At 37.2% G+C, this 27,098-nt stretch overlaps 2 long non-coding RNA genes and 3 gene segments (V, D, J or C); 3 read left to right on the forward strand and 2 right to left on the reverse strand.

Annotated features, from left to right (window-relative positions):
* The window catches only part of LOC122970078, a 916,362-nt gene that overhangs the window by 6,059 nt on the left and 883,205 nt on the right, over positions 1 to 27,098 (reverse strand).
* LOC122970096 lies at positions 691 to 25,344 on the forward strand. The segment is given in 3 exon segments: positions 691 to 787; positions 1,004 to 1,258; positions 25,248 to 25,344. Coding segments are annotated over 3 exon segments (372 nt in total).
* LOC122970159 lies at positions 13,729 to 13,964 on the forward strand. Its single transcript, XR_006399165.1, has 2 exons — positions 13,729 to 13,767; positions 13,893 to 13,964. It is a non-coding gene; the product is annotated as an uncharacterized LOC122970159 (long non-coding RNA).
* On the reverse strand, positions 13,890 to 19,432 carry LOC122970140. The gene is made up of 3 exons (XR_006399148.1): positions 19,329 to 19,432; positions 17,351 to 17,359; positions 13,890 to 13,965 (listed from the first exon to the last, which is right to left on the reverse strand). It is a non-coding gene; the product is annotated as an uncharacterized LOC122970140 (long non-coding RNA).
* LOC122970118 lies at positions 17,743 to 18,599 on the forward strand. The segment is given in 2 exon segments: positions 17,743 to 17,794; positions 18,010 to 18,599. Coding segments are annotated over 2 exon segments (378 nt in total).

A 27,098-nucleotide genomic window follows, 5' to 3' on the forward strand; every position in this document is an offset into this window, starting at 1 on the left:
ATGTCACTTTAGAAATGTTGAGATGATACATATTGTTGAAATGTTAATATGCTACACATGTTGAAACGTAGATGTTCAACGTTTCTGTGGTTTGCAGAAACGTAAACTGCCAACGTTTTATTCTGGCGACCAGGCTGGAAGGGATGGGTGGGAATGGGAGGGATGGAGGGAGGGTCGGGCTGATATGACTTCTATGTTATTATATTTTTGTACATCGTTGCATTATTCAGCTCAAGGTTTGTTAAGTTCAAAACCAATAATAATAATGTTGAGTGTATTCAATAGATTTTAATGAGGAAAACTCCTAAATTTATCTATAAACTGTTTATTTATCTCTGTGGTGATTTTGAGGACTTTCACACGAGTAGTTTCACATTTTGTACTTTGGAAAAAACAAGATACACAATAGACAAAATGATTAACTGAAAACAATTTTTTATAATAAGCCTCAAAATTCTTAGATTACAAAATTCACATCAGTCTTTCTAACCGCTTGATGGAAATCAAATGAAGTTCTCTCCCTCAGATTGTCACTCCTTTATGTTATGGATGATGTAAATGTTGAGTTCTCCCATCAGTGAGGAGGAAACAGCATGATATGTTGAGGACAGCTACAGTTCACTGACTCTGTGTGTTTGCATATCTGTCCTGCCTCTCTGCTCCCAGCCGTTAAGTGGCCAGTGTTGATCAGTGGCTGTCCAGACCTTTCAGAGCCACTGACACGCCGGCAGCACAATGATGATGTCACTGACTCTACTGTTGGCCACCCTGGGGCTCCTTGTTCAGGGTGAGACTCTCTTGTGAAAACTATGCTTCAGGATGCAACCAGGTTCTCCACAATGATGTTCTGCTGTGATGGAGAAACACTGAAACAAGCAGCATTTACCTTCTTCCATCTATTCTCCATGTTAAAGAAATGATACTCTTCTGTTTTCATGTTGATCATCTTTCTCCAAGCTGGATTTGTCTCAATAACCCTTCTCCTCTTTTTCATGTTTTCCAGGTTCATCAGGACAAATCACTGTGACTCAGTCTCCTGGATCTCAGTCTGTTGTTCCAGGACAGACTGTCTCCATCAGATGTAAAACCAGTACAAATGTTTATAGCTACCTCAGCTGGTACCTTCAGAAACCTGGAGAAGCTCCTAAACTCCTGATTTATGGAGCTACAAACCGTCAGCCTGGAGTTTCAGATCGTTTTAGTGGAAGTGGATCTGGGACTGACTTCACTCTGACCATCAGTGGAGTTCAGGCTGAAGATTCAGAGGTTTATTACTGTCAGAAGGGTTACGGCAGCCCGTTCACACAGTGATACAACGTCGTACAAAAACCTCCCTCAGCTGATGAGGAACTGATCTGACTCAACAGCTGCACTCAAACTAAAACAACAGAGGTTTTAATAATTTAATTTGAACATTTTAACACTAAATATTCTGTATTTAACAAGAAAAGATTTATTTTAAATACTTTCATTGATACTGAATATGAAACATTTGGCTGAACATCAAATCTAACCTCTGTTGAAGTATGATTTCAATTCTTTAATAAGTTTAATGTACTGACTACAACACATGAACACTAAAACTATTATTATTTATTTATTTCATCTCTTACTATTTTCCATATATACTCAAACATACAATGTTTTAGAAATAAATTACAAAATGTTATCATGATAAAATTTATTATCATTTGAGTTGTAAAATTACTAATCATGTCATGTGACATATATTTGTCATTTTGCATGTTTTTATTCCAGCAGCAAGTATTTTTAATATAAACCAAAAAAACATTTAATTGATTATGTAATTAATTAATACTTGAATTCTTTCCTTTTTCATCTCTTTCATTTGTCTTTGTGTTTCAGCTCTTCAGCAGAAGCAGTTTGTAAAAATGTCCAGGGTTAAAATGTCAGATCACACTCATTTTATATCTCTTTATGCTGATGATATTTTGCTTTTTATTTCAGATTTAGAACATATTTCTGAGGGTTTTGTGATTTTGTTTAAAAGATTATGTATATGCTTTTAATACATCTGAAAAAATAAAAATATTAGACTCTTTGCACTGACACACTTCAGTAACATAAGATGATTGGAGGATTTTTCATTAAAATTAATCAATTACTAATTATTACAGACAAATCTGTAGTGACTCCAGCAAAGCATTTTCGACAATTATTATGACTTTACTGTAAACTATGAAAACAAATTATGGACTTATTACCACCATGACTGTGTAGCATTAATCACATAATATCTAAGAGTGTTGTTTGAGTGTAAATACTTTCCTAATATACAGTATATGAATCAATACATTATGTGATCTTACATTTTCCTTCTGAAGTCTTCATAGAGCAGTTGAAACATTTGTAACTCAGTTTTTATCAGAATTTAATATCATTACTGTTACCATTAAGTGAAAATAATTAAGACACTTTTATAATAATAAACATGAAAACAAGTGATTTGATGAACAGATCTTTATTGTCTGGAAATACTGAAATTATATTGAAACATTACAACAAGCAAGTAAATATTGTTACTGAAACATGTGAAATAAAAGAGAGAGATAGTTGCAGAGATCAGAGTGAGAGCAGGAGCAGAGTAAAAGCAGTAGCAGTGAGTCAGGTCAGGACTAGGAACACTGGTCTCTCCTCAGTGTCTCTGAGACTGGAGTCTGGGAGCCCTGGGTGGCCTCACAGGTCACAGAGACCACCTTCCTCCACTGGTCTGCAGGGAGCCTCAGGGTGCTGCTCCAGCTGTAGCGGCCGTCCTTCTGCAGCACCCCGGGGCTCCTGCTCTGCTCCAAGCTGCTGCTGCTCCTGCCGTCCACCTTCCAGGCCAGACTCCAGTCTGAGGGGAAGCCATCATTGGCCAGACACATGAGCGTGGCCTTCCCCTGCTGCAGCTCCTCACTGGAGGGGGGCAGCACTGTCAGGGTGGGACGGACATCACCTAGGAGACACCAATCACATTAGAGGACAGAGACCACACAGCTGTCAATCGAACACCAGACACTTGGACACCTTTACTGTGTGAGAGTGGATTTTCCCCTTTAAGGAGTTTCTGTCAGATGTTTTTTCTGCTCCACCAGTCACTCACTCACACATTGTTTCACTTCCCTTTAAGAAACCTCTCATGCAGATCAGCACAGAAAGAGTCCTCATGTGACTCTTTACTGCATTTTATTTTACACTATTTACTGAAAATAAAGATATGAAGTTTGTAAATATATCTTAGACATCCTTGATTTAAGTTTAGAATTTATACCAACAACATTACTGACAAAACTATCAAAAGAGCAACAGTTAATCAGATTCAGTGTTAAAGGACATTATGAGCAAAAACTAACAGACAGCCGTAATATACACAACATGTTGAGACATATTAAAGAAACAAATATCGTTAAGAACAAAGAAATATTTCAAACTGAGGTTAAAAGACAATTTCCGTCATTTTAAATGATGAGATGCAGCATTTTTTATCATCACCCACACTGTTCAGAATAAATTTAACTCAACATTCACTCAAATTGGAGATTTAAAGATTAAAATTTAAAAACATGTTTAAAGTAGGATTGTTGTTCTTTAATCTTTCTGCTGTTCACATTTAACAAACTAACTGGAACACGTAAAGAAAAGTTCAGTAAAGCTGCTTTGAGTTCAACTTCAAGGTTAAAGAGGAGAAATGAACAATAAAATTGAGACTTTAAAGTGTTTTAGATCAGCTCAGTGGAAACTTATATCGACTACAAATGTTCAGACACAGAAATTTGAGCAGAAACTTACTTCCAACATCCAGTCTGGTTCCTCCACCAAAAGTCAACCACAGTGATACAAACTGACTGAGTCGTCGTACAAAAACCTCTCACTGTAGAGAGACACGGCTCTCTGACTTTGTCACATTAAACTAAAACTACAAGTCCTCAAATTTCAGCCTGAATCTAAAACATTACATGATTTCTACTGTGGACCAAACACTTATATATAATACTTAATATACTTAATATATTGATTCATAATTTAAATTTCAAACACAAAACTCTTATTTTTGTTACTGGTGGACAACTGTTGGTCAAAAATTAGAAATTCAGATATAAAATCAGAAATTTCAATTTCTAGAGAAAACATATGTGCAAAAACTAAATATCACTCAGGATTTAATAAAATACTTTAAAAGTTTAACTTACTTCCAACATCCAGTCTGGTTCCTCCACCGAAAGTGGACCACAGTGATACAAACTGACTGAGTCGTCGTACAAAAACCTCTCACTGTAGAGAGACACGGCTCTCTGACTTTGAACACAACAAACTCAACAAAAACAGTCTCAGTCTGTGAAACACAACTAGATGATATGAAAATATATAACAGTAGGCCAATAATTTATATTTTTATTCTAAAATTAATACATTTGTTTCATGTTTACTGTATTTTAAATTATGTCTTGAATTAAAACTGAGTGTTGTAGATGTAAAATGAATCAAAACAGACATTTCTGAAGACAATCTGTTCACAGAACATAAATGAAACACATAAAATGATCACTGACACATAGTTAATAAATAATCTGGTAAATTGATTGATCCATTGATTAAGCAGCATTATCAGAGTAATCCAAGTCCCTGTTGGAGTCAGTCAGAGCATTTCCATAGAGAGCCACTTTGCATCAGCAGCACCATGCTCCAGTGCTCTGGGAGAGTTTATAGTCCTGAGAGTTGAACACTGGATGACTGACAGCTGTCCTTCATCACAACAGAAGCCACAGAAATCCTCATCATCAAAAACATGACTTTGATCTCCGTCCTCATCTGGACTCTCCTCTGCTGCTGCTTCACAGGTAAAGTCCAGAGAATCAAACTCCTCTCCTCTATGAACATCCATCTCTCTGAAATGAAGCCGACAAAACCATCAAAACCATCAAAACCATGACGCTGCTTTATGTATTTTGTCTCTGTATCCTCAGAGTCCAGAGGCCAGGTCACAGTGACTCAGCCTGCAGCAGTGACATCTGCTCTGGGAGGATCCACAACCATCAGCTGTAGGACCAGTCAGGATGTTTATTATAGTAGCCCATACCACTATTTAGCCTGGTACCAACAGAAAGATGGAGAAGCTCCTAAACTTCTCATTTACTTGGCTACCACTCGAGCATCAGGGATTCCAGATCGTTTTTCAGGCAGTGGATCAAAAACTGACTTCACTCTGACCATCAGTGGAGTTCAGGCTGAAGATTCAGCAGTTTATTACTGTCAGAGTGCTCACTCTATCAACAGTCAGTGGGTGTTCACACAGTGAAAAAGCGTCGTACAAAAACCTCCCTCAGTCAGACTGAACAGAAACTGAACTGACTGCTGCAGCTGGAAGCTACTGCAGAGACTGATACAGTTCACTGAACACACACACACACACACACACACACACACACACACACACACACACACATGATTTATGATGTTCATAGTGTCTCTATCAGTTTTCCTCCTGAAGGTCAAACAGTCCACCTCCCACCTCAACAACCTCTTACTGAGTCAAACAAATATTTAATCATTCAAGATTCATCTTGACTCCAAAATGTAAAATCTATCAAACAGAGACATTCTGTTCTTTCATGCTGCCCCATCATCACCTCAGCTGTTAAATCCTCTTCATCACATTATGTTATGACACATCTCACACTCATCATCTCTCTATGTATAAAAAAGTTGGATGAACTTCATAACTGACGAGATAGAATAATCATCTCATGATGTTCACTCATAAAAGTCAACTGTAAAAGCTTCCAAACTACCTCACGTCTTCTCTCATTTCAATCTAGTAAACTAAAGACCATAGTAAACTTGGCAGAATTTGCTCCAGATACTCTTCATCTGATAAAATTAAATGAAGTGTAAACTGCCCCGAGCTAGATTCTTTCATTCCCCTTGAAGATTTTTAAACTTCAACTATTTACAGTATGTGCAACGTAAAAATCTGATGTATCAGCTACAAATTAATTACAGTGTATTCAACCCAATACAAAAATCACTAAAAGAAAATAATGTGATTATAGTTCATTCATTTAAATACAATGTAGACATTTGAACAGTGAATTTTCCCAGCAGTGCATGTGAAGTCAGATCATATAATGACTACCTGCTAGGGTTGGGCCCAAATACAAATACGTTATTCAGTAAAGCACAAATATTGTTTTTCTTGTGTTTTTTTACAAATATTTGTTCCATACAAATATTTTAAACAGTATTTGTTTTTGAGAAGAAAAAAAAACATGTCAAATACCAGCGTGCAGGTCGGTTACATCACTGTCTCAGTGTCTCTCCTCTGCTCCGTTGTTACATCTATCAGCAGGTCTCAACGAGGGGAGTCACATCCACCTGCTACATGACGCACATTTCCTAATTTTGACATCACTCCTGGAGTTGGGGGTGTTCCTCAGAGATAAAGCTGAACTACTGACACACGCAAAGTGCTTTCAAAGGACTCTCCATAACCTGTCGTTCCCCTTCTCCTTTCAAAAAAGTTAGGTTGTAAAAAATAGGCAATAAATGAAAAGTGGAAAGCAAGAACCGTCTTTGAAGTACTCTCCTATACGTTACACGCTGTGCTGTCGGGAAGAAAATAAAAATACTGGGTGTATAAATAGGTAGAGGTCTGTCTGCAGTGAGGTGATGAGTAAAGCTTTAGCTCAGTAGTCAGCGCAGTCGTCTATGATCTAGGAGACTGCAGTTCGAGACCTGGTGTGGGGACCTCCTTCGTAAGGTAGTTTATTCATGAACACTTATTGTAACACTTTAATTTTCTAAAATTAAAAGAGTAATAAAAACAAAAACAGGATTTTTAAGCCTCTTTCAACTTTTATTAGATTACAAATAGAAATAATTTTGCTGCCTCAACAAATATAGATACAAATACAAATACTGGACTCTCTGCACATCCATACTACCTGCACTGATACCTTCAGAAATCTGGAGGAGATCCTAAACTCCTGATTTATGGAGCTACAAGCCTTACATCTGGAGCTTCAGATCATTTTAGTGGGCGTGGGATTGATGTTAAATGCAGTTAGCTGCTTAAAAATATTTCAATCATGAGAGACTTCAATTTTTTAAGTGACAATGATTTTATTGAACATGCATAATGTGAAAAGTCTTTGGTGATTAGACCCCATTGTGATGTCATTTATAAAGGGGCAGTTAAGGTGTGAGTAGAATAGGATATCCCCTCGATGGAGTCTAGACTCTGGTGGTGGTGATGAATATGGGAATATTGGGATCTGGATGATGAGAAGAGGAGCCGCTTCTGATGATCGTGTGTGCTGACGTGATGAAGTGGAAGTGAACAGGGTGGAGGAAGGTCACAGCGATTCACACTGAAATGTCAGCTGACAACAACAGAGAGAAGATCAGATTTAAAGTTTGGCAGCTAAGACATGATAGTCTGATAGAAATACTGTCAGAATCTGATTTGTTAACTGAGAGTAACGTCCATGAACAACTGATACGAGAGCAGGAGAAACACTGAGAGAGAGAGAGAGAGGAATGAGAATGAATGAATGAGTAGTAGATAGTCTTCCTGCTTGAACTTATGCTGAGGTCCATTCTTTAAAGTTAAAATATCTGTACAATGTGCAATTTAAGTGTATAATATATATAATTTTTAGTGTAATGAGTGACAGTTTTCTTGGCTTCTTTTTATTGCCTGTATTGTGTTTGATGCTGTAAAAATGTTTTTGTGCTTCCTTCATGGCCAGATTTATTGTTTGTTGGACTTTGATCTGATTAAATAAGAAAAACTATTTCACATAAAAGATCATTTGCTGTTAGGATTTGATTGTTGAGGATAACAAATGACAACATCTTTAGTTTTTTAATCTACAAGAGGATGATGTAAATGTTGAGTTCTCCCAGCAGTGAGGAGGAAACAGCATGATATGTTGAGGACAGCTACAGTTGACTGACTCTGTGTGTTTGCATATCTGTCCTGCCTCTCTGCTCCCAGCCGTTAAGAGGCCAGTGTTGATCAGTGGCTGTCCAGACCTTTCAGAGCCACTGACACGCCGGCAGCACAATGATGATGTCACTGACTCTACTGCTGGCCACCCTGGGGCTCCTTGTTCAGGGTGAGACTCTCTTGTGAAAACTATGCTTCAGGATGCAACCAGGTTCACCACAATGATGTTCTGCTGTGATGGAGAAACACTGAAACAAGCAGCATTTACCTTCTTCCATCTATTCTCCATGTTAAAGAAATGATACTCTTCTGTTTTCATGTTGATCATCTTTCTCCAAGCTGGATTTGTCTCAATAACCCTTCTCCTCTTTTTCATGTTTTCCAGGTTCATCAGGACAAATCACTGTGACTCAGTCTCCTGAATCTCAGTCTGTTGTTCCGGGACAGACTGTCTCCATCAGATGTAAAACCAGTTCAAGTGTTAGTAGCTTCCTCAGCTGGTACCTTCAGAAACCTGGAGAAGCTCCTAAACTCCTGATTTATTATGCTACAAGCCTTCAGCCTGGAGTTTCAGATCGTTTTAGTGGAAGTGGATCTGGGACTGACTTCACTCTGACCATCAGTGGAGTTCAGGCTGAAGATTCAGGAGTTTATTACTGTCAGGGTGCACACTATATCAACAGTCAGTGGGTGTTCACACAGTGAAAAAGCGTCGTACAAAAACCTCCCTCAGTCAGACTGAACAGAAACTGAACTGACTGCTGCAGCTGGAAGCTACTGCAGAGACTGATACAGTTCACTGAACACACACACACACACACACACACACACACCAGCAGGTCTTTAATAAGTATATACAGATCGTTCACTATCTTTCATCATAAATGTAAATATATATCAACACAAATATAATTACAAATGTTTATTAGACATGGAGGACTTGTTTCTCTTCTTCTCTTTAGATTTTTTTGGACTCCTGGTTTCTTCCGTTAGGAAATGCATCAGCATCTCCAACACGTTCTCACTCCCAACTCGTCACATATGGAAGCTTGGTCAGGACCCCGTAGCGTCACGTTTTAACGCACTGGGTACCCCTTTAGTGTCGTTTTTCAACGTACAGTATCACAGCAGTCACTGTTAAAAAATAATTATATTTTATGGTGTGAAAACACGGTGGTTAAGGTCTGGTGAGGTTTAGGCACAAAAACCACTTGGTTAGGGTTAGGGAAAGATCATGATTTGGGTTAAAATAAAAAATAAAATAAAAACGGCAAGGAACCGTGCTCTGTGCTGATTTCCAACTCTCTGCCAATTTTACAACCCCTCCACCTCCTAATAGGAAAGTCAGCTCATATAGATGTCATGTGAAGTACGTCACTTCAGAAATGTTGATATGAAACGTATTGTTGAAATGTTAATATGCTCCGTATCACAGGTGTTGAAATGTAGATATCCAACGTATCTGTGTTTTGCACAAACATACAATGCCAACGTTTTATTCTGGCGACCAGGCTGAAATTTGTCACCCTATATAGACATCATCGGTCTCATGGCGTCTATTTCAGACGTTGTGGGAGTTCAACAGAAGTCTGTCGGACTACCCTGCACGTTGAAAAATGACGCTAAAGGGGTACCCAGTGCGTTAAAATGTGACAGTGCAGGGTCCTGACCAAGCTTCAATATGTGACGAGTTGGGAGTGAGAACGGGCTGGCATCTCAGGCATCATTTCATTCACATCATCAAAAAGATCAGCTTGTATGCTGATGACATCCGACCAAACATCACAAAATCCTAATTTTTCCTTCTTTCAGTTACTAATCAGATCAGAAGTTATAAGAAGTGTTCTAACTATTCTCACTCCTATTTTAAAATTTGCATTAGATCTTTTTTTTTTCTTGTTTTATTTTACACAAACATAAAACACATATTCAATACTCACACACAAACAAAAACATAACTTACATCACAAACACAAACAAAAACAATAGACATACCACATATATACATATACATACACATATACAAACATACATATATGTACAAACATGTCAAGTACTATATGTGATTGTGGTTCAAAAACATTCACTTATACAGCAATTTAAATTAAACACATCATTTTATAGAAGGAACTAAATAAAAAAGAGTTAATTTATGATAACAAAGAATAGTCATAGTTCTGTATCCCAAGTTTTTGATATTGTCAAGATCTCCCATTTATTTATGTCTGAGCTTTTTGCTCTGCCTTTAATAATAAAATATTATTATTTAATAATGATCTTTTCCTGCAAATAGTAATGTTTTAAATGTAATATGAAGGAACTCAAAACCAGCTTTTTTGGACAATCAAATATATAAAGCTTGCCAAGCAGCACAATAATATTCAATAACATGTTCTTGTCATCTTGATAACCCCAAATAATATTGAGAGGGGATGAAGGTAAAAGGATTGCTTGTTCAGATAACCAATTTGCCATCTGCTGCCAAAAGGATGAAACCACTGGACAATACCAAAATAAATGTAAACACATAATATGCTCCTCCTATTATTGATTTATTTGATCTCTTACTATTTTTCATAGATACTAAAACATACAAGTTTTTAGACATAAATTACAAAATGTTATCATGATAAAATTTACTATCATTTATGATGTAAAATTACTAATCATGTCATGTGACATATATTTGTCATTTTGCATGTTTTTATTCCAGCAGCAAGTATTTATAATATAAACCAAAAAACATTTAATTGATTATGGAATTAATTAAGATTTGAATTCTTTCCCTTTTTCATCTCTTTCATTTGTCTTTGTGTTTCAGCTCTTCAGCAGAAGCAGTTTGTAAAAATGTCCAGGGTTAAACTGTCAGATCACACTCATTTTATATCTCTTTATGCTGATGATATTTTGCTTTTTATTTCAGAATTAGAACATATTTCTGAGGGTTTTGTGATTTTGTTTAAAAGATTATGTATATGCTTTTAATACATCTGAAAAAATAAAAATATTAGACTCTTTGCACTGACACACTTCAGTAACATAAGATGATTGGAGGATTTTTCATTAAAATTAATCAATTACTAATTATTACAGACAGATCTGAAGGGACTCCAGCAAAGCATTTTCTACAATTATTATGACTTTACTGTAAACTGTGACAACAAATTATGGACTTACTACCACCATGACTGTGTAGCATTAATCACATAATATCTAAGAGTGTTGTTTGAGTGTAAATACTTTCCTAATATACAGTATATGAATCAATACATTATGTGATCTTACATTTTCCTTCTGAAGTCTTCATAGAGCAGTTGAAACATTTATAACTCAGTTTTTATCAGGATTTAATATCATTACTGTTACCATTAAGAGAAAAATAATTAAGACACATTTATAATAATAAAGATGAAAACAAGTGATTTGATGAACAGATCTTTATTGTCTGAAAATACTGAAATTATATTGAAACATTACAACAAGCAAGTAAATATTGTTACTGAAACATGTGAAATAAAAGAGAGAGATAGTTGCAGAGATCAGAGTGAGAGCAGTAGCAGAGTAAAAGCAGTAGCAGTGGGTCAGGTCAGGACTGGGAACACTGGTCTCTCCTCAGTGTCTCTGAGACTGGAGTCTGGGAGCCCTGGGTGGCTTCACAGGTCACAGAGACCACCTTCCTCCACTGGTCTGCAGGGAGCCTCAGGGTGCTGCTCCAGCTGTAGCGGCCGTCCTTCTGCAGCACCCCGGGGCTCCTGCTCTGCTCCAAGCTGCTGCTGCTGCTGCCGTCCACCTTCCAGGCCAGACTCCAGTCTGAGGGGAAGCCATCGTTGGCCAGACACATGAGCGTGGCCTTCCCCTGCTGCAGCTCCTCGCTGGAGGGGGGCAGCACTGTCAGGGTGGGACGGACATCACCTAGGAGACACCAATCACATTAGAGGACAGGGACCACACATCTGTCAATCGAACACCAGACACTTGGACACCTTTACTGTGTGAGAGTGGATTTTCCCCTTTAAGGAGTTTCTGTCAGATGTTTTTTCTGCTCCACCAGTCACTCACTCACACATTGTTTCACTTCCCTTTAAGAAACCTCTCATGCAGATCAGCACAGAAAGAGTCCTCATATGACTCTTTACTGCATTTTATTTTACACTAGTTACTGAAAATAAAGATATAAAGTTTGTAAATATATCTTAGACATCCTTGATTTAATTTTAGAATTTATACCAACAAATTTACTGACAAAACTATCAAAAGAGCAACAGTTAATCAGATTCAGTGTTAAAGGACATTATGAGGAAAAACTAACAGACAGACGTAATATACACAACATGTTGAGACATATTAAACAAACAAATATCTTTAAGAACAAATAAATATTTCAAACTGAGGTTAAGAGACAATTTCTGTCATTTTAAATGATGAGAGACGTTCAGCATTTTTTTTTTATCATCACCCACACTGTTCAGAATAAATTTAACTCAACATTCGCTCAAATTGGAGATTAAAGATTAAAATTTAAAAACATGTTTAAAGTAGGATTGTTGTTCTTTAATCTTTCTGCTGTTCACATTTAACAAACTAACTGGAACATGTAAAGAAAAGTTCAGTAAAGCTGCTTTGAGTTCAACTTCAAGGTTAAAGAGGAGAAATGAACAATAAAATTGAGACTTTAAAGTGTTTTAGATCAGCTCAGTGGAAACTTATATCGACTACAAATGTTCAGACACAGAAATTATAAACTTAACTGATGATTCGATATTTAATATTTGAGCAGAAACTTACTTCCAACATCCAGTCTGGTTCCTCCACCAAAAGTCCACCACAGTGATACAAACTGACTGAGTCGTCGTACAAAAACCTCTCACTGTAGAGAGACACGGCTCTCTGACTTTGTCACATTAAACTAAAACTACAAGTCCTCAAATTTCAGCCTGAATCTAAAACATTACACGATTTCTACTGTGGACCAAACACTTAGAATATATTGATTCATCATTTAAACTTCAAAAACAAACAAAACTCTTATTTTTGTTGCTGGTGGACAACTGTTGGTCAAAAATTAGAAGTGAAGATGTAAAATCTGAAATTTCAATTTCTAGAGAAAACATATGTGCAAAAACCTAAATATCACTCAGGATTTAATAAAATACTTTAAAAGTTTAACTTACTTCCAACATCCAATCTGGTTCCTCCACCGAACGTGTACCACAGTGATACAAACTGACTGAGTCGTCGTACAAAAACCTCTCACTGTAGAGAGACACGGCTCTCTGATTTTGAACACAACAAACTCTACAAAAACAGTCCCAGTCTGTGAAACACAGCTGGATGATATGAAAATATATAACAGTAGGCCAATAATTTATATTCTTATTGTAAAATTAATAATTTTGTTTCATGTTTACTGTATTTTAAATTATGTCTTGAATTAAAACTGAGTGTTGTAGATGTAAAATGAATCAAAACAGACATTTCTGAAGACAATCTGTTCACAGAACATAAATGAAATACAGAAAATGATTACTGGCACATAGTTAATCAATACTCTGGTAAATTGATTGATCCATTGATTAAACAGCATCATCAGAGTAATCCAAGTCCCTGTTGGAGTCAGTCAGAGCATTTCCATAGAGAGCCACTTTGCATCAGCAGCACCATGCTCCAGTGCTCTGGGAGAGTTTATAGTCCTGAGAGTTGAAGACTGGATGACTGACAGCTGTCCTTCATCACAACAGAAGCCACAGAAATCCTCCTCATCAAAAACATGACTTTGATCTCCGTCCTCATCTGGACTCTCCTCTGCTGCTGCTTCACAGGTAAAGTCCAGAGAATCAAACTCCTCTCCTCTACGAACATCCGTCCCTCTGAAATGAAGCCCACAAAACCATCAAAACCATCAAAACCATGACGCTGCTTTATGTTTTTGTCTCTGTATCCTCAGAGTCCAGAGGCCAGGTCACAGTGACTCAGCCTGCAGCAGTGAGATCTGCTCTGGGAGGCTCCACAACCATCAGCTGTAGGACCACTGATGGGGTCGAAGGCTGCAACAGTGCTCATTGTGTATCCTGGTACCAAAAAAAAAATAAAGAACCTCATAAACTTCTTATTCAAAGGGGTAATGAGAGAATGTCAGGGACGCCAGATCGTTTTTCAGGCAGTGGATCAAAAATTGACTTCACTCTGACCATCAGTGGAGTTCAGGCTGAAGATGCAGCAGTTTATTACTGTCAGAGTCGTCACTATATCAACAGTCAGTTTGTGTTCACACAGTGAAAAAGCGTCGTACAAAAACCTCCCTCAGTCAGACTGAACAGAAACTGAACTGACTGCTGCAGCTGGAAGCTACTGCAGAGACTGATACAGTTCACTGAACACACACACACACACACACACACACACACACACACACACATTTTCAGATTAAACCATTAGACAATTGATTCATATGTCTGTAGTAATGAATATGAATCTATCTCAGATAATAATCACAGTATTTTTCATGATTGGTCTCACAGTGGTACAAACACAGTAACAACTTTTTACTGATGACCTGATAGAAACTGAAGGAAACAAATTAGTTACATTGAAGTAAATGAAAAACGAGGCAAAACAGGTATTTTGTTCCTTCATTAAAACATGTGAAATGTGATATGAAGTTATACATTGAGAACATCAGATTCCTTAAAGCTTGAAATAATCTTCTGTATCAAGGTGTCTCCACAGCTCAGCAGGTGATTGACAGTTCTGTGTAGACTCTACCTGTTACCTGTTCTAGCTGTGTTTACTTTCTCTCATATTCACTTTGTTATACAGAGCAGTAACAACGCTGCTGAAGAGAAAGTTTGGACTGGCAGTAGTGGATCTGTTAGATGAGGATAATATTAATGTTGCAGCATTAAAGTCAAAAATCAAAATCCAGACTCACTTTCAAGACCCATGTGGAACACCTATCAAGCAAACTGAAGGTCAAAAATGGATTTTTGTATAGAAACTAATCATGTTTCTCTTCTGCTAGTCTGTGAAGGAAGGTAGTCGCACACTCGTCACCACGATACTAAAAATATACTTTCAGAATTTACCAACGTTTCCACATGACAGTCTTCTTCAGGGTATTGAGGGACATAACAGCTCAACAGACATTATATAGGAGATAGGACACAGGTGTGTCTGTCATGGGGAGGAGTGTCCTCAATCACATTTACATACTGTTGGAGGAGCAAGTACCTGATTCACATGACATTTAAAAGTCATATCAGGAAAACATCATACGTTTGATCAATAGCTTAGATCATACGGTGCATCAAAAAAAACCCATCTCCATATAAATGCACAATATACTTGAGAAAAGGTTAGTTATGCAATATATCAAAAGAACATCAGAAAAGATCTCCATATAAATATCAAATCGTGGCTACGAGTGTGCGACTACCTTCCTTCACACCTTTCCTACTTTCATGGTGGTCAGCAACTCTCCAACACTGGTTTGTGTTCCTCCTCTCTCTCATCCTGAGAATCTCTTCTGCTAGTTGAAAGACCATTGTACAATCTACAATTCTGTGTGCGCATGATTATGGTGATATTGTATATATGCATGCTTCTCCCTCCACCTTAAAGCTTCTTGACTCAGTGTATCACAGAGCACTGCTCTTCATCACAGCTGATGAATTCCTCACTCGCCATTGCATCTTATATAAAAAGGTGGGATGGTCCTCCTTAACAAACAGAAGGCAGCAGCATTGAATGTTGTTTATTTATGAGGCTCTACCGCAAAAACTGCCTGGTTCCCTCTGATCTCTGGTTACATTTAAATACAGTACTTACAATGTCAGGACACATTTTAACATCAGCTGTACCTCTTGTTCACACTGAACTTGGTGTGGGTTCAAATACTCTGCTGTGTACAGTGTTTGGTTTGTCCCTTCTGGGCTACTGTAGAAACATGGCGGGCTTCGTGGAAGAGGACCTGCTCCCTATGTAGATATAAAGGGCTCATTCTAAGATAACGAAAACTATTCTTATTTTCAGGTGATTATACACTAATTAAAACATACTTATGAATATTATATTCCATTTCTGCCAACAGATCCTCCTAAATCTTACACACTGGTCCTTTAAATGAAGAATTAAATCAATGAATAAATAATGAAAAGAAAAAGATCCACTGGAAGAGCAGATATTCAGTGAGAACACTGAACACGTGTTTGTTTGTTTGTTTGTTTGTTTATTTAACAGGGACAGTGCACATTAATAAACATTGCTGTATATGCGCCAGTTAGCCAAGAGGCTATCTTTCATCTGCAGTCCCTGGACAGATGTTACAGAGTCGCCCTAAAAACAGAATATGAAAATGAGATTGAAGGTTACCAAGGTCATTTATAAGCATGCGGAACAATTAATAAAATGAAGAAAGAAGAACATATATAATATTAATAAAAAACATCATTCAGGACATCCTTAAAACATGCAACACAGAAACTCATGATACAAGATATGCAAGACAATAAATACATGAAGATATCAATGTTAATAGAAAAGTAGATTGAATAAGATCACACTGAGCTGCATTGTTAAACACTAACAGCAAAGCACAAAGCAAAGCAAAGCAGAAGCACAGATACAAAAAGCATGCACAGTATGTAAAATACATAAATTAGTCTGACACAATAAAAGCAAAACCACAATAAGACATGCACGCAGGTACATGAAGGCAGACTGGCAGTAGCAAGGTAGTGACAGGTGACAGTAGACAGCAAGGTGCAACTAAGTCTTAGTGCTGACAGAGCTGAGTACTAATTAACCATTTCTTTAAATGAGCTCTCAATGAACTATACGTGTCCAGTTCTCTAATAGTTACTGGGATGGAGTTCCATTCTAGTGCAGCTTTAACAGAGAATGCAGACCGACTGAAAGTACTTTTTCTGAGTGGGATGATGCAATCCCCTCTTGCTGCACATCTTGTGAACCCATATGCAGTTGTTCTTATGTTGACAAACTGACTGAGCGGAGGAGAGGTCAAACCATATATAATCTGGTACATAAGACAAACATCTACATATTAAATCAAGTTTCCCAACTCAACAAGTTATATTTTTTTAATATTGGGCAAACCAGTGATGAAAATGCACTGGTTTCTTGTCAAGGAAGTGTTCGTTTATACAAAGACTCAATTGGTTTTAGAGTAGTGTTGCCAGCCTGCGACCAGGTTGTTAAACAGTAAATGATATGGGAAATGACCATGGAATGCATGTACATCTTAGCCGCCTCTGTTGACATATAATCTCGCATGAACCTGAAATTTGACAGATTGAATTTGACCCGGTTACAGACCTTTTTCACCTGAGCCTTGAATGAAAGTTTGGAGTCAATCAAAACACCAAGGTACTTGTATTCAGATACGACCTGTAGGCTCTCCCCTGATGCAAAGACATCCGGCTCTACGCTAGAACTGTTTTTCTTGGTGAAAAACATACATACTGTTTTAGACACAGTTAGGTGCAAACAGCATTGCTTTAACCATGCTGTTACATGAGTCTCATGGAGTTTGTGAGATGTCGACATCTAATTATTTACATTATATACAAGGTAAAAATCTGATGTATCAGCTACAAATTACAGTGAGTTCTCCCAGCAGTGAGGAGGAAACAGCATGATATGTTGAGGACAGCTACAGTTCACTGACTCTGTGTGTTTGCATATCTGTCCTGCCTCTCTGCTCCCAGCCGTTAAGAGGCCAGTGTTGATCAGTGGCTGTCCAGACCTTTCAGAGCCACTGACACGCCGCCGGCAGCACAATGATGATGTCACTGACTCTATTGCTGGCCACTCTGGGGCTCCTTGTTCAGGGTGAGACTCTCTTGTGAAAACTTTGCTTCAGGATGCAACCAGGTTCACCACAATGATGTTCTGCTGTGATGGAGAAACACTGAAACAAGCAGCATTTACCTTCTTCCATCTATTCTCCATGTTAAAGAAATGATACTTTTCTGTTTTCACCTTGATCATCTTTCTCCAAGCTGGATTTGTCTCAGTAACCCTTCTCCTCTTTTTCATGTTTTCAGGACAGGATGGTTCGTCAGGAGAAATCACTGTGACTCAATCTCCTGGATCTCAGTCTGTTGTTCCAGGACAGAATGTCTCCATCACATGTAAAACCAGTTCAGGTGTAACCAGTGCAAGTACCTACCTCAACTGGTACCTTCAGAAACCTGGAGAAGCTCCTAAACTCCTGATTTATTTAGCTACAACTCTTCAGTCTGGAGTTTCAGATCGTTTCAGTGGAAGTGGATTTTGGAGTGACTTCACTCTGACCATCAGTGGAGTTCAGGCTGAAGATTCAGGAGTTTATTACTGTCAGCAGAGTTACAGCTTCCCGTTCACACAGTGATACAACGTCGTACAAAAACCTCCCTCAGCTGAAGAGGAACTGATCTGACTCAACAGCTGCACTCAAACAAAAACAACAGAGGTTTTAATAATTTAATTTTAACATAATCATTAACACACTAATTATTCTGTATTTAACAACATTTTTTTATTTTAAGTACTTTCATTAATACAGAATATGAAACATTTGGCTGAACATCAAATCTAACCTCTGTTGAAGTATGATTTCAATTATTTAATAAGTTTAATCTACTGACTACAACACATGAACACTAAAACTATTATTATTTATTTATTGCATCTCTTACTATTTTCCATATGTACTCAAACATACAATGTTTTAGAAATAAATTACAAAATATTATCATGATAAAATTTACTATCATTTGTGTTGTAAAATTACTAATCATGTCATGTGACATATATTTGTCATTTTGCATGTTTTTATTCCAGCAGCAAGTATTTATAATATAAACCAAAAAAACATTTAATTGATTATGTAATTAATTAATACTTGAACTCTTTCCTTTTTCATCTCTTTCATTTGTCTTTGTGTTTCAGCTCTTCAGCAGAAGCAGTTTGTAAAATGTCCAGGGTTAAAATGTCAGATCACACTCATTTTATATCTCTTTATGCTGATGATATTTTGCTTTTTATTTCAGAATTAGAACATATTTCTGAGGGTTTTGTGAATTTGTTTAAAAGATTATGTATATGCATTTAATACATCTGAAAAAATAAAAATATTAGACTCTTTGCACTGACACACTTCAGTAAAGATGATTGGAGGATTTTTCATTAAAATTACTCAATTACTAATTATTACAGACAAATCTGAAGTGACTCCAGCAAAGCATTTTCTACAATTATTATGACTTTACTGTAAACTATGAAAACAAATTATGGACTTACTACCACCATGACTGTGTAGGATTAATCACATAATATCTAAGAGCATATATAATATAATATCCACAACCATCAGTTGTAAGACCAGTCAGGATGTTTTTGTTTCTAATCGCTTAGCCTGGTACCAACAGAAAGATGGAGAAACTCCTAAACTTCTCATTTACTATGCTACCACTCGAGCATCAGGGATTCCAGATCGTTTTTCAGGCAGTGGATCAAAAACTGACTTCACTCTGACCATCAGTGGAGTTCAGGCTGAAGATTCAGGAGTTTATTACTGTCAGAGTTATCACAATATCAACAGTCAGTGGGTGTTCACACAGTTAAAAAAGCGTCGTACAAAAACCTCCCTCAGTCAGACTGAACAGAAACTGAACTGACTGCTGCAGCTGGAAGCTACTGCAGAGACTGATACAGTTCACTGAACACACACACACACACACACACACACACACACACACACACACACACAGATGATTTATGATGTTCATAGTGTCTCTATCAGTTTTCCTCCTGAAGGTCAAACAGTCCACCTCCCACCTCAACAACCTCTTACTGAGTCAAACAAATATTTAATCATTCAAGATTCATCTTGACTCAAAAATGTAAAATCTATCAGAGACATTCTGTTCTTTTATGCTGCCCCATCATCACCTCAGCTGTTAAATCCTCTTCATCACATTATGTTATGACACATCTCACACTCATCATTGTTCTCTGTATAAAAAAATGGATGAACTTCATAACTGACAAGATAGAATAATCATCTCATGATGTTCACTCATAAAAGTCAACTGTAAAAGCTTCCAAACTACCTCACGTCTTCTCTCATTTCAATCTAGTAAACTAAAGTACATAGTAAACTTGGCAGAATTTGCTCCAGATACTCTTCATCTGTTAAAATTAAATGAAGTGCAAACTGCCCCGAGCTAGATTCTTTCATCCGGCCTCAAGATTTTTGGTACAACTTTATAATACAGCCTGCGTTTTACAGTGTAATTTCCTTGTATGAATCCGTACATCTAAAATACTTCCCGGTTCTTACTGGTACTTAAATGTTGTTACAGCGGAAGAAAACAAAACAACGAGAAACAAGGGAGTAACAATTGGGGATTTAGAGTGTAACTTCCAAAAATTTACTGTATAACTCCCCAGAACTTACGGCAAGCAAGCAAAGTTTATTTATATAGCACCTTTCACAAATACCAGTTACAAAGTGCTTCACAGTCAAAGAAATAAAATAAAATAAAATAAAATCTGAATAAATAAAAAGCAAAAACACCAGATAAAATATTCAAGGAGAGCAGATAAAATGGACAAATTAAGATAAAATGGCACATAATACCCAAATGCCTGTTTGAACAAATGGGTTTCGGTGTAACTTCCTTGTATGAATCAGTACATATGTATATGGATGAGAGGAATAAAATCAAATGTTTTTGCCCTTTGCTCATGGTAGTTATGACAATCATTTTTTATGCATGTATGTTTGGCAGGTAAGCTTCACCCACACTCCAGAGATTCATTATGCATTATGTCGTCTACTTCAGTGTCTAAATTTGAATAGGAACAAGTCGAGAAATGGATCTATACTTTTGAAAAATAGTTCCTAGCGGCCATGTTGGTCCAGCACTGCAGCAGCTCATAACAGGCAAACTTACAGTAATGTGATAATATACATATTATATCTTTAATTATACCATAATGAGGTAAAGAGATAGAGAGATAAGAACGTAGTTACTACAGAAGACGGACTTGTATGGTCAGACCTTACATATACTGTTTATCATGTAGCAGCAGGTTTGTACTGTGACTTTCTGTGAGACCAAACTGAGCTCAGAGCAACACTGACGTGAATGAAGTCTGTCAGTGAATTAACCAGTAATTCCATTATGTTTGTATCTAAGGAATGTTGTGATATAAAACAATATATGATGATATCAGTGTGATCAGCAGCTTTAAAATGTGCAGATGAAGAAACCTGAGGAACAGTAATTGTAATAAGAGAGGTGTTTTAAAGGCAGGCTCTCTGCGTTATGTATTTGTAAAACACAGCTGGTTTATACGGAAACTCACTAAAGCAAAACCCCACAAATTTCCAAACTTAATAATTATGTTTCGTATATGATGTTAAATTTGTGGTAAAATGAAACTGACAGCCTTTACAGTTCTGGATAAGATAGTAGACATTTGAAGATGTGAATTAACTGATAGAAATCAGCATAAACATGAACACTGACGCATTTTGTTAAAACCTGAGTCAGAGCATTTCCATAGAGAGCCACTTTGCATCAGCAGCACCATGCTCCAGTGCTCTGGGAGAGTTTATAGTCCTGAGAGTTGAAGACTGGATGACTGACAGCTGTCCTTCATCACAACAGAAGCCACAGAAATCCTCCTCATCAAAAAAATGACTTTGATCTCCGTCCTCATGTGGACTCTCCTCTGCTGCTGCTTCACAGGTAAAGTCCAGAGAATCAAACTCCTCTCCTCTATGAACATCCGTCCCTCTGAAATGAAGCCGACAAAACCATCAAAACCATCAAAACCATGACGCTGCTTTATGTTTTTGTCTCTGTATCCTCAGAGTCCAGAGGCCAGGTCACAGTGACTCAGCCTGCAGCAGTGAGATCTGCTCTGGGAGGATCCACAACCATCAGCTGTAGGGTCAGTCGTGAGGTTGATGAATATTGTGGCAGTTCTGCATCCGACCCCTGTTTTGCCTGGTACCAAAAGAAAGATGGTGAAGCTCATAAACTCCTCATTTACGATGCTACCACTCGAGCATCAGGGATTTCAGATCGTTTTTCAGGCAGTGGATCTGGGACTGACTTCACTCTGGCCATCAGTGGAGTTCAGGCTGAAGATTCAGGAGTTTATTACTGTCAGAGTGCACATATTATCAACAGTCAGGGTGTGTTCACACAGTGAAAAAGCGTCGTACAAAAACCTCCCTCAGTCAGACTGAACAGAAACTGAACTGACTGCTGCAGCTGGAAGCTACTGCAGAGACTGATACAGTTCACTGAACGCGTTACATTGCATTTCAATAAACTATATACAATATACAATATGCAATATACAATAAACAAATAATCAACATGCAGCTCAGAAACAAATTAAAATAGGTCAAAACATTTGAAGGAAAACAGTTGCTGGACAATAATTATCTTGGTGGAAATCAACGAAGTTCTCCAGCACAGCTTCTCACCATCCATTCTTACTCTATTATGGTTTGATCCAATGTTTTTAAATATTAATGAACCAATTTCCTGACCAATGAGGAGAGAGATTGGCCGGGGACTTTTAGTAAGAAATGTCTTGGTCATGACCTTTGACCTCGGCCTCATACTGAATCACATCTATCTCAATTATATCCTGTTAACAGAAAATATGAAAACACAAATCAGCATCAGAAACTTTCATAATCACAGCTCCCACCACCAAAAGATATAAATCACACAAAATATTATCTTACAGTAAGAAACTAATTTCCACAGAAGCCCTGAAAGGCAAGTGAGAAAAAATTTCTAAGTCTGATCTAAATTGTTTTCTCTCCTGTGTTTATGACTTAAGAACAGGTGGGAAAAAAGGTTTTGTCAGGGTAATCTTTATAAGTCCTCTTCTTCTTCTTCTTCTTCTTCTTCTTCTTCTTCTTCTTCTTCTTCTTCTTTCTTTTCATCAATAAAGATGCTACTGGATGCTCTCAGACTGAGACACTGTAAATGTTTTTTTAGACTGTTTCATTGTAAATAATATTCAAATGTACAGTTCTTAAAGACTTTGCATAATGATGTTAATTCAGTCAGAAAAAAAAGCTTATTGTGGAATAATAATGTCAGGAGTGTCATTTTTTTTCCAGATTTATCATTTGATTTGTTATAAATGTATTAGTGCTCCCTCTCTGAGCACAGCCAACTCTCAGTATGTTGATGGGTTGTGGCCTTCTGTTCAATGAAAGACAATTCAAGTTAGGATCATAATACATGAAGCTTTCAAATGTGAACAAATGAATTGGTTGCTATGGGAGATTAACATTGATTAATCTGAGCTAGCAAGTGATGAATAAATTGTCACAGCTGCTGTGGATGTTTTTGAACCACCACAATTAACTAAATTGTAGAAAATTACTTGTATTACTTTTTTGTGGACTAACTAGCTGATATCCTCTACACCTGCTGACCACTGACTGACGGGCCAATCAGGGTAAACCAAGTAGATTATGCAATCTTTTCAAGGAAGCAGATTGGATACCTGAAATGGTTTGATTCTGTGGATATCCTGTGGGACAGAGATCATTGGGCTTTCATCATTTTCATTACAGGTCTAAAGTTTGGGGGAAATTTTACATCAACATACCATCTGTTAAATAATGCAATGAGATTGAAAAATTTGATTTTCACTGTACTCAGTCTTTAAAGTCTTGCTTCCAGAATGTGAAGTAACGCTGATTAAAATACATTTCTAGCCATAAGAAAGACATGACAGTAATGTTACATAACTTGCTATCACACAATATATGTACCTTGTGTTTAGAATACATGGACAAATTAAAACTCACCAGGAAAAAAACAAAAGCTTTTAGTCTTATTTAGAACATGAAGTAGTGGTGCACTTCAGCCTCTTGTGGTCCAAATGAGTATTACAACAACAAGCACTTAAAAAAATGATCCTAACCAAAAAGAAAAAAAAAATTCACCTGCTAAAACTTTTTTTGTTTTAGATCAGACTTAGACAATATATCACCAGAATGTTTGTTTTTCCTCACTTGCCCGTCAGGGTTTCCATAAATTACAGTAAGAGGATCAGAGATTTGATAACATTTCAAATTTTTCATCTACATTGTTGAAATTATTTTAATTCAAATTCACAATAGTTGACTATAAAGAGGACAATTTAGAGCTCACATTGGTCGACATTTTCAATTATTGTTCTTCGATCTGTTCTTCATTTCAAGCTGTTTACATTTCAGTTTTACAATAAGGGGTAAAGAAAAGTTTACTGAAGCTGGTTTGAGTTAAACTCATTTAACAAAGTGTTGAAACTAAAACAGAGTGATATCAATCAATACAGAGGGATATTTAAACACATTTGTGCAGAAACTTACTTCCAACATCCAGTCTGGTTCCTTCACTGAACGTGAACCACAGTGATACAAACCGACTGAGTCGTCGTGCAAAAACCTCTCACTGTAGAGAGACACGGCTCTCTGACTTTGAACACAACAAACTCTACAAAATTAGTCTCTGTTTGTAAAATTAAAAACAACATTAATTGTGTGCCAAAAAATTTCCTGAATGTATATTTTTAGTTCACATATTGTATTTTTAACATGAAACTAATACTAGTAAATTCTGTACAATACTCTGGTAAACTGATTGATCCATTGATTAAGCAGCATCATCAGAGTAATCCAAGTCCCTGTTGGAGTCAGTCAGAGCATTTCCATAGAGAGCCACTTTGCATCAGCAGCACCATGCTCCAGTGCTCTGGGAGAGTTTATAGTCCTGAGAGTTGAACACTGGATGACTGACAGCTGTCCTTCATCACAACAGAAGCCACAGAAATCCTCCTCATCAAAAACATGACTTTGATCTCCGTCCTCATCTGGACTCTCCTCTGCTTCACTCAGGGTGAGGAAAATCATTTTTCTGTCATGTGAAAATCATTTGGAGTGTAGCTGAGTTTCACCATCTCATGTCCAGTGTTTCTTCTCTCTCCTCAGGGTCTGTTGGACAAAATGTTGTCTTAACTCAACCAGCAGCCAAAACACTGCAGCTTGGTCAAACTGTCTCTATTGACTGTAAAGCTAATAGACAAGTTGAACACTATGATGGTTCACAATACTTTCTGTCCTGGTACCATCAGAAAACTGGAGAAGCTCCTAAACTTCTGATCGACACAACATCAGACAGAGTTACAGGAATCTCCTCCAGATTCAGTGGAAGTGGAACAGGGAATGGAGTTGACTTCACTCTGACCATCAGTGGAGTTCAGGCTGAAGATTCAGGAGTTTATTACTGTCAGAGTCTCCACTATATCAACAGTCAGTGGGTGTTCACACAGTGAAAAAGCGTCGTACAAAAACCTCCCTCAGTCAGACTGAACAGAAACTGAACTGACTGCTGCAGCTGGAAGCTACTGCAGAGACTGATACAGTTCACTGAACACACACACACACACACACACACACACACACACACACACACACACACACACACACACACACACACACACACACAGATGATTTATGATGTTCATAGTGTCTCTATCAGTTTTCCTCCTGAAGGTCAAACAGTCCACCTCCCACCTCAACAACCTCTTACTGAGTCAAACAAATATTTAATCATTCAAGATTCATCTTGATTCAAAAATGTAAAATCTATCAAACAGAGACATTCTGTTCTTTCATGCTGCCCCATCATCACCTCAGCTGTTAAATCCTCTTCATCACATTATGTTATGACACATCTCACACTCATCATCTTTCTCTGTATAAAAAAGTTGTATGAACTTCATAACTGACAAGATAGAATAATCATCTCATGATGTTCACTCATAAAAGTCAACTGTAAAAGCTTCCAAACTACCTCACGTCTTCTCTCATTTCAATCTAGTAAACTAAAGTACATAGTAAACTTGGCAGAATTTGCTCCAGATACTCTTCATCTGTTAAAATTAAATGAAGTGCAAACTGCCCCGAGCTAGATTCTTTCATTCCCCTTGAAGATTTTTAAACTTCAATTATTTACAGTATGTGCAACGTAAAAATCTGATGTATCAGCTACAAATTAATTACAGTGTATTCAACCCAATACAAAAATCACTAAAAGAAAATAATGTGATTATAGTTCATTCATTTAAATACAATGTAGACATTCGACCAGTGAATTTTCCCAGCAGTGCATGTGAAGTCAGATCATATAATGACTACCTGCTAGGGTTGGGCCCAAATACAAATACGTTATTCAGCAAAGCACAAATATTGTTTTTGGTTTTTTTCTGTTTGTTTTTTACGAATATTTGTTTCATACAAATATTTTAAACAGTATTTGTTTTTGAGAAGAAAAAAAAACATGTCAAATACCAGCGTGCAGGTCGGTTACATCACTATCTCAGTGTCTCTCCTCTGCTCCGCTGTTACATCTATCAGCAGGTCTCAACGAGGGGAGTCACATCCACCTGCTACATGACATGATACATTGATGTTATCATAGATGCTGAGCTTAACTTTCACTGTCATATCAATAATGTCACAACATCAGATTTCTATCACCTCAAAAAATATCTCAAAAATCAGAGGCTTTCTGTCAAATTCAGACACTGAAGAACTAGTACATGCATTTGTCACAAGCAGACTTGACTATTGCAATACTATTTTTTCTGGACTCTCGAAAAACTGTTAAGCGCCTGCAGCTTATACAGAATGATGCTGCACATATTTTAGACGAGACTAAGAAAAGTGCACATATCACACAAAACATTTCTGTTTACTGTTGTGTTTAACTAGGTTGAGCAACTATCTGCTCCTGTTTTAACCGAATTATTATGTACTTTAATTACCTATGCGTCCATGTATACAATCATATGTTTGCTTGCTTTTATGTATGATGATATGTATGCTTGTATTTTATGTATTTATAATTGTATTGCTCTTGCCCTTGTGAAGCTCATTGTGTTGCTTTCTGTATGAAATTTGCTCTATAAGAAAATGTGACATGACTTGGAAGAGCAGATATTCAGTGAGAACACTGAACATGTGGAAGCAGCTGCAGACTGATCAAAGCTCTCGTGGTGTCTACAGTTTGTGAATCGCAGCTACATGAAGATTATTGTTTGAAAAGTTGCACATAAG

The sequence above is a fragment of the Thunnus albacares genome, chromosome 19 (assembly GCF_914725855.1).
Source record: "Thunnus albacares chromosome 19, fThuAlb1.1, whole genome shotgun sequence".
Classification (NCBI taxonomy): domain Eukaryota; kingdom Metazoa; phylum Chordata; class Actinopteri; order Scombriformes; family Scombridae; genus Thunnus; species Thunnus albacares.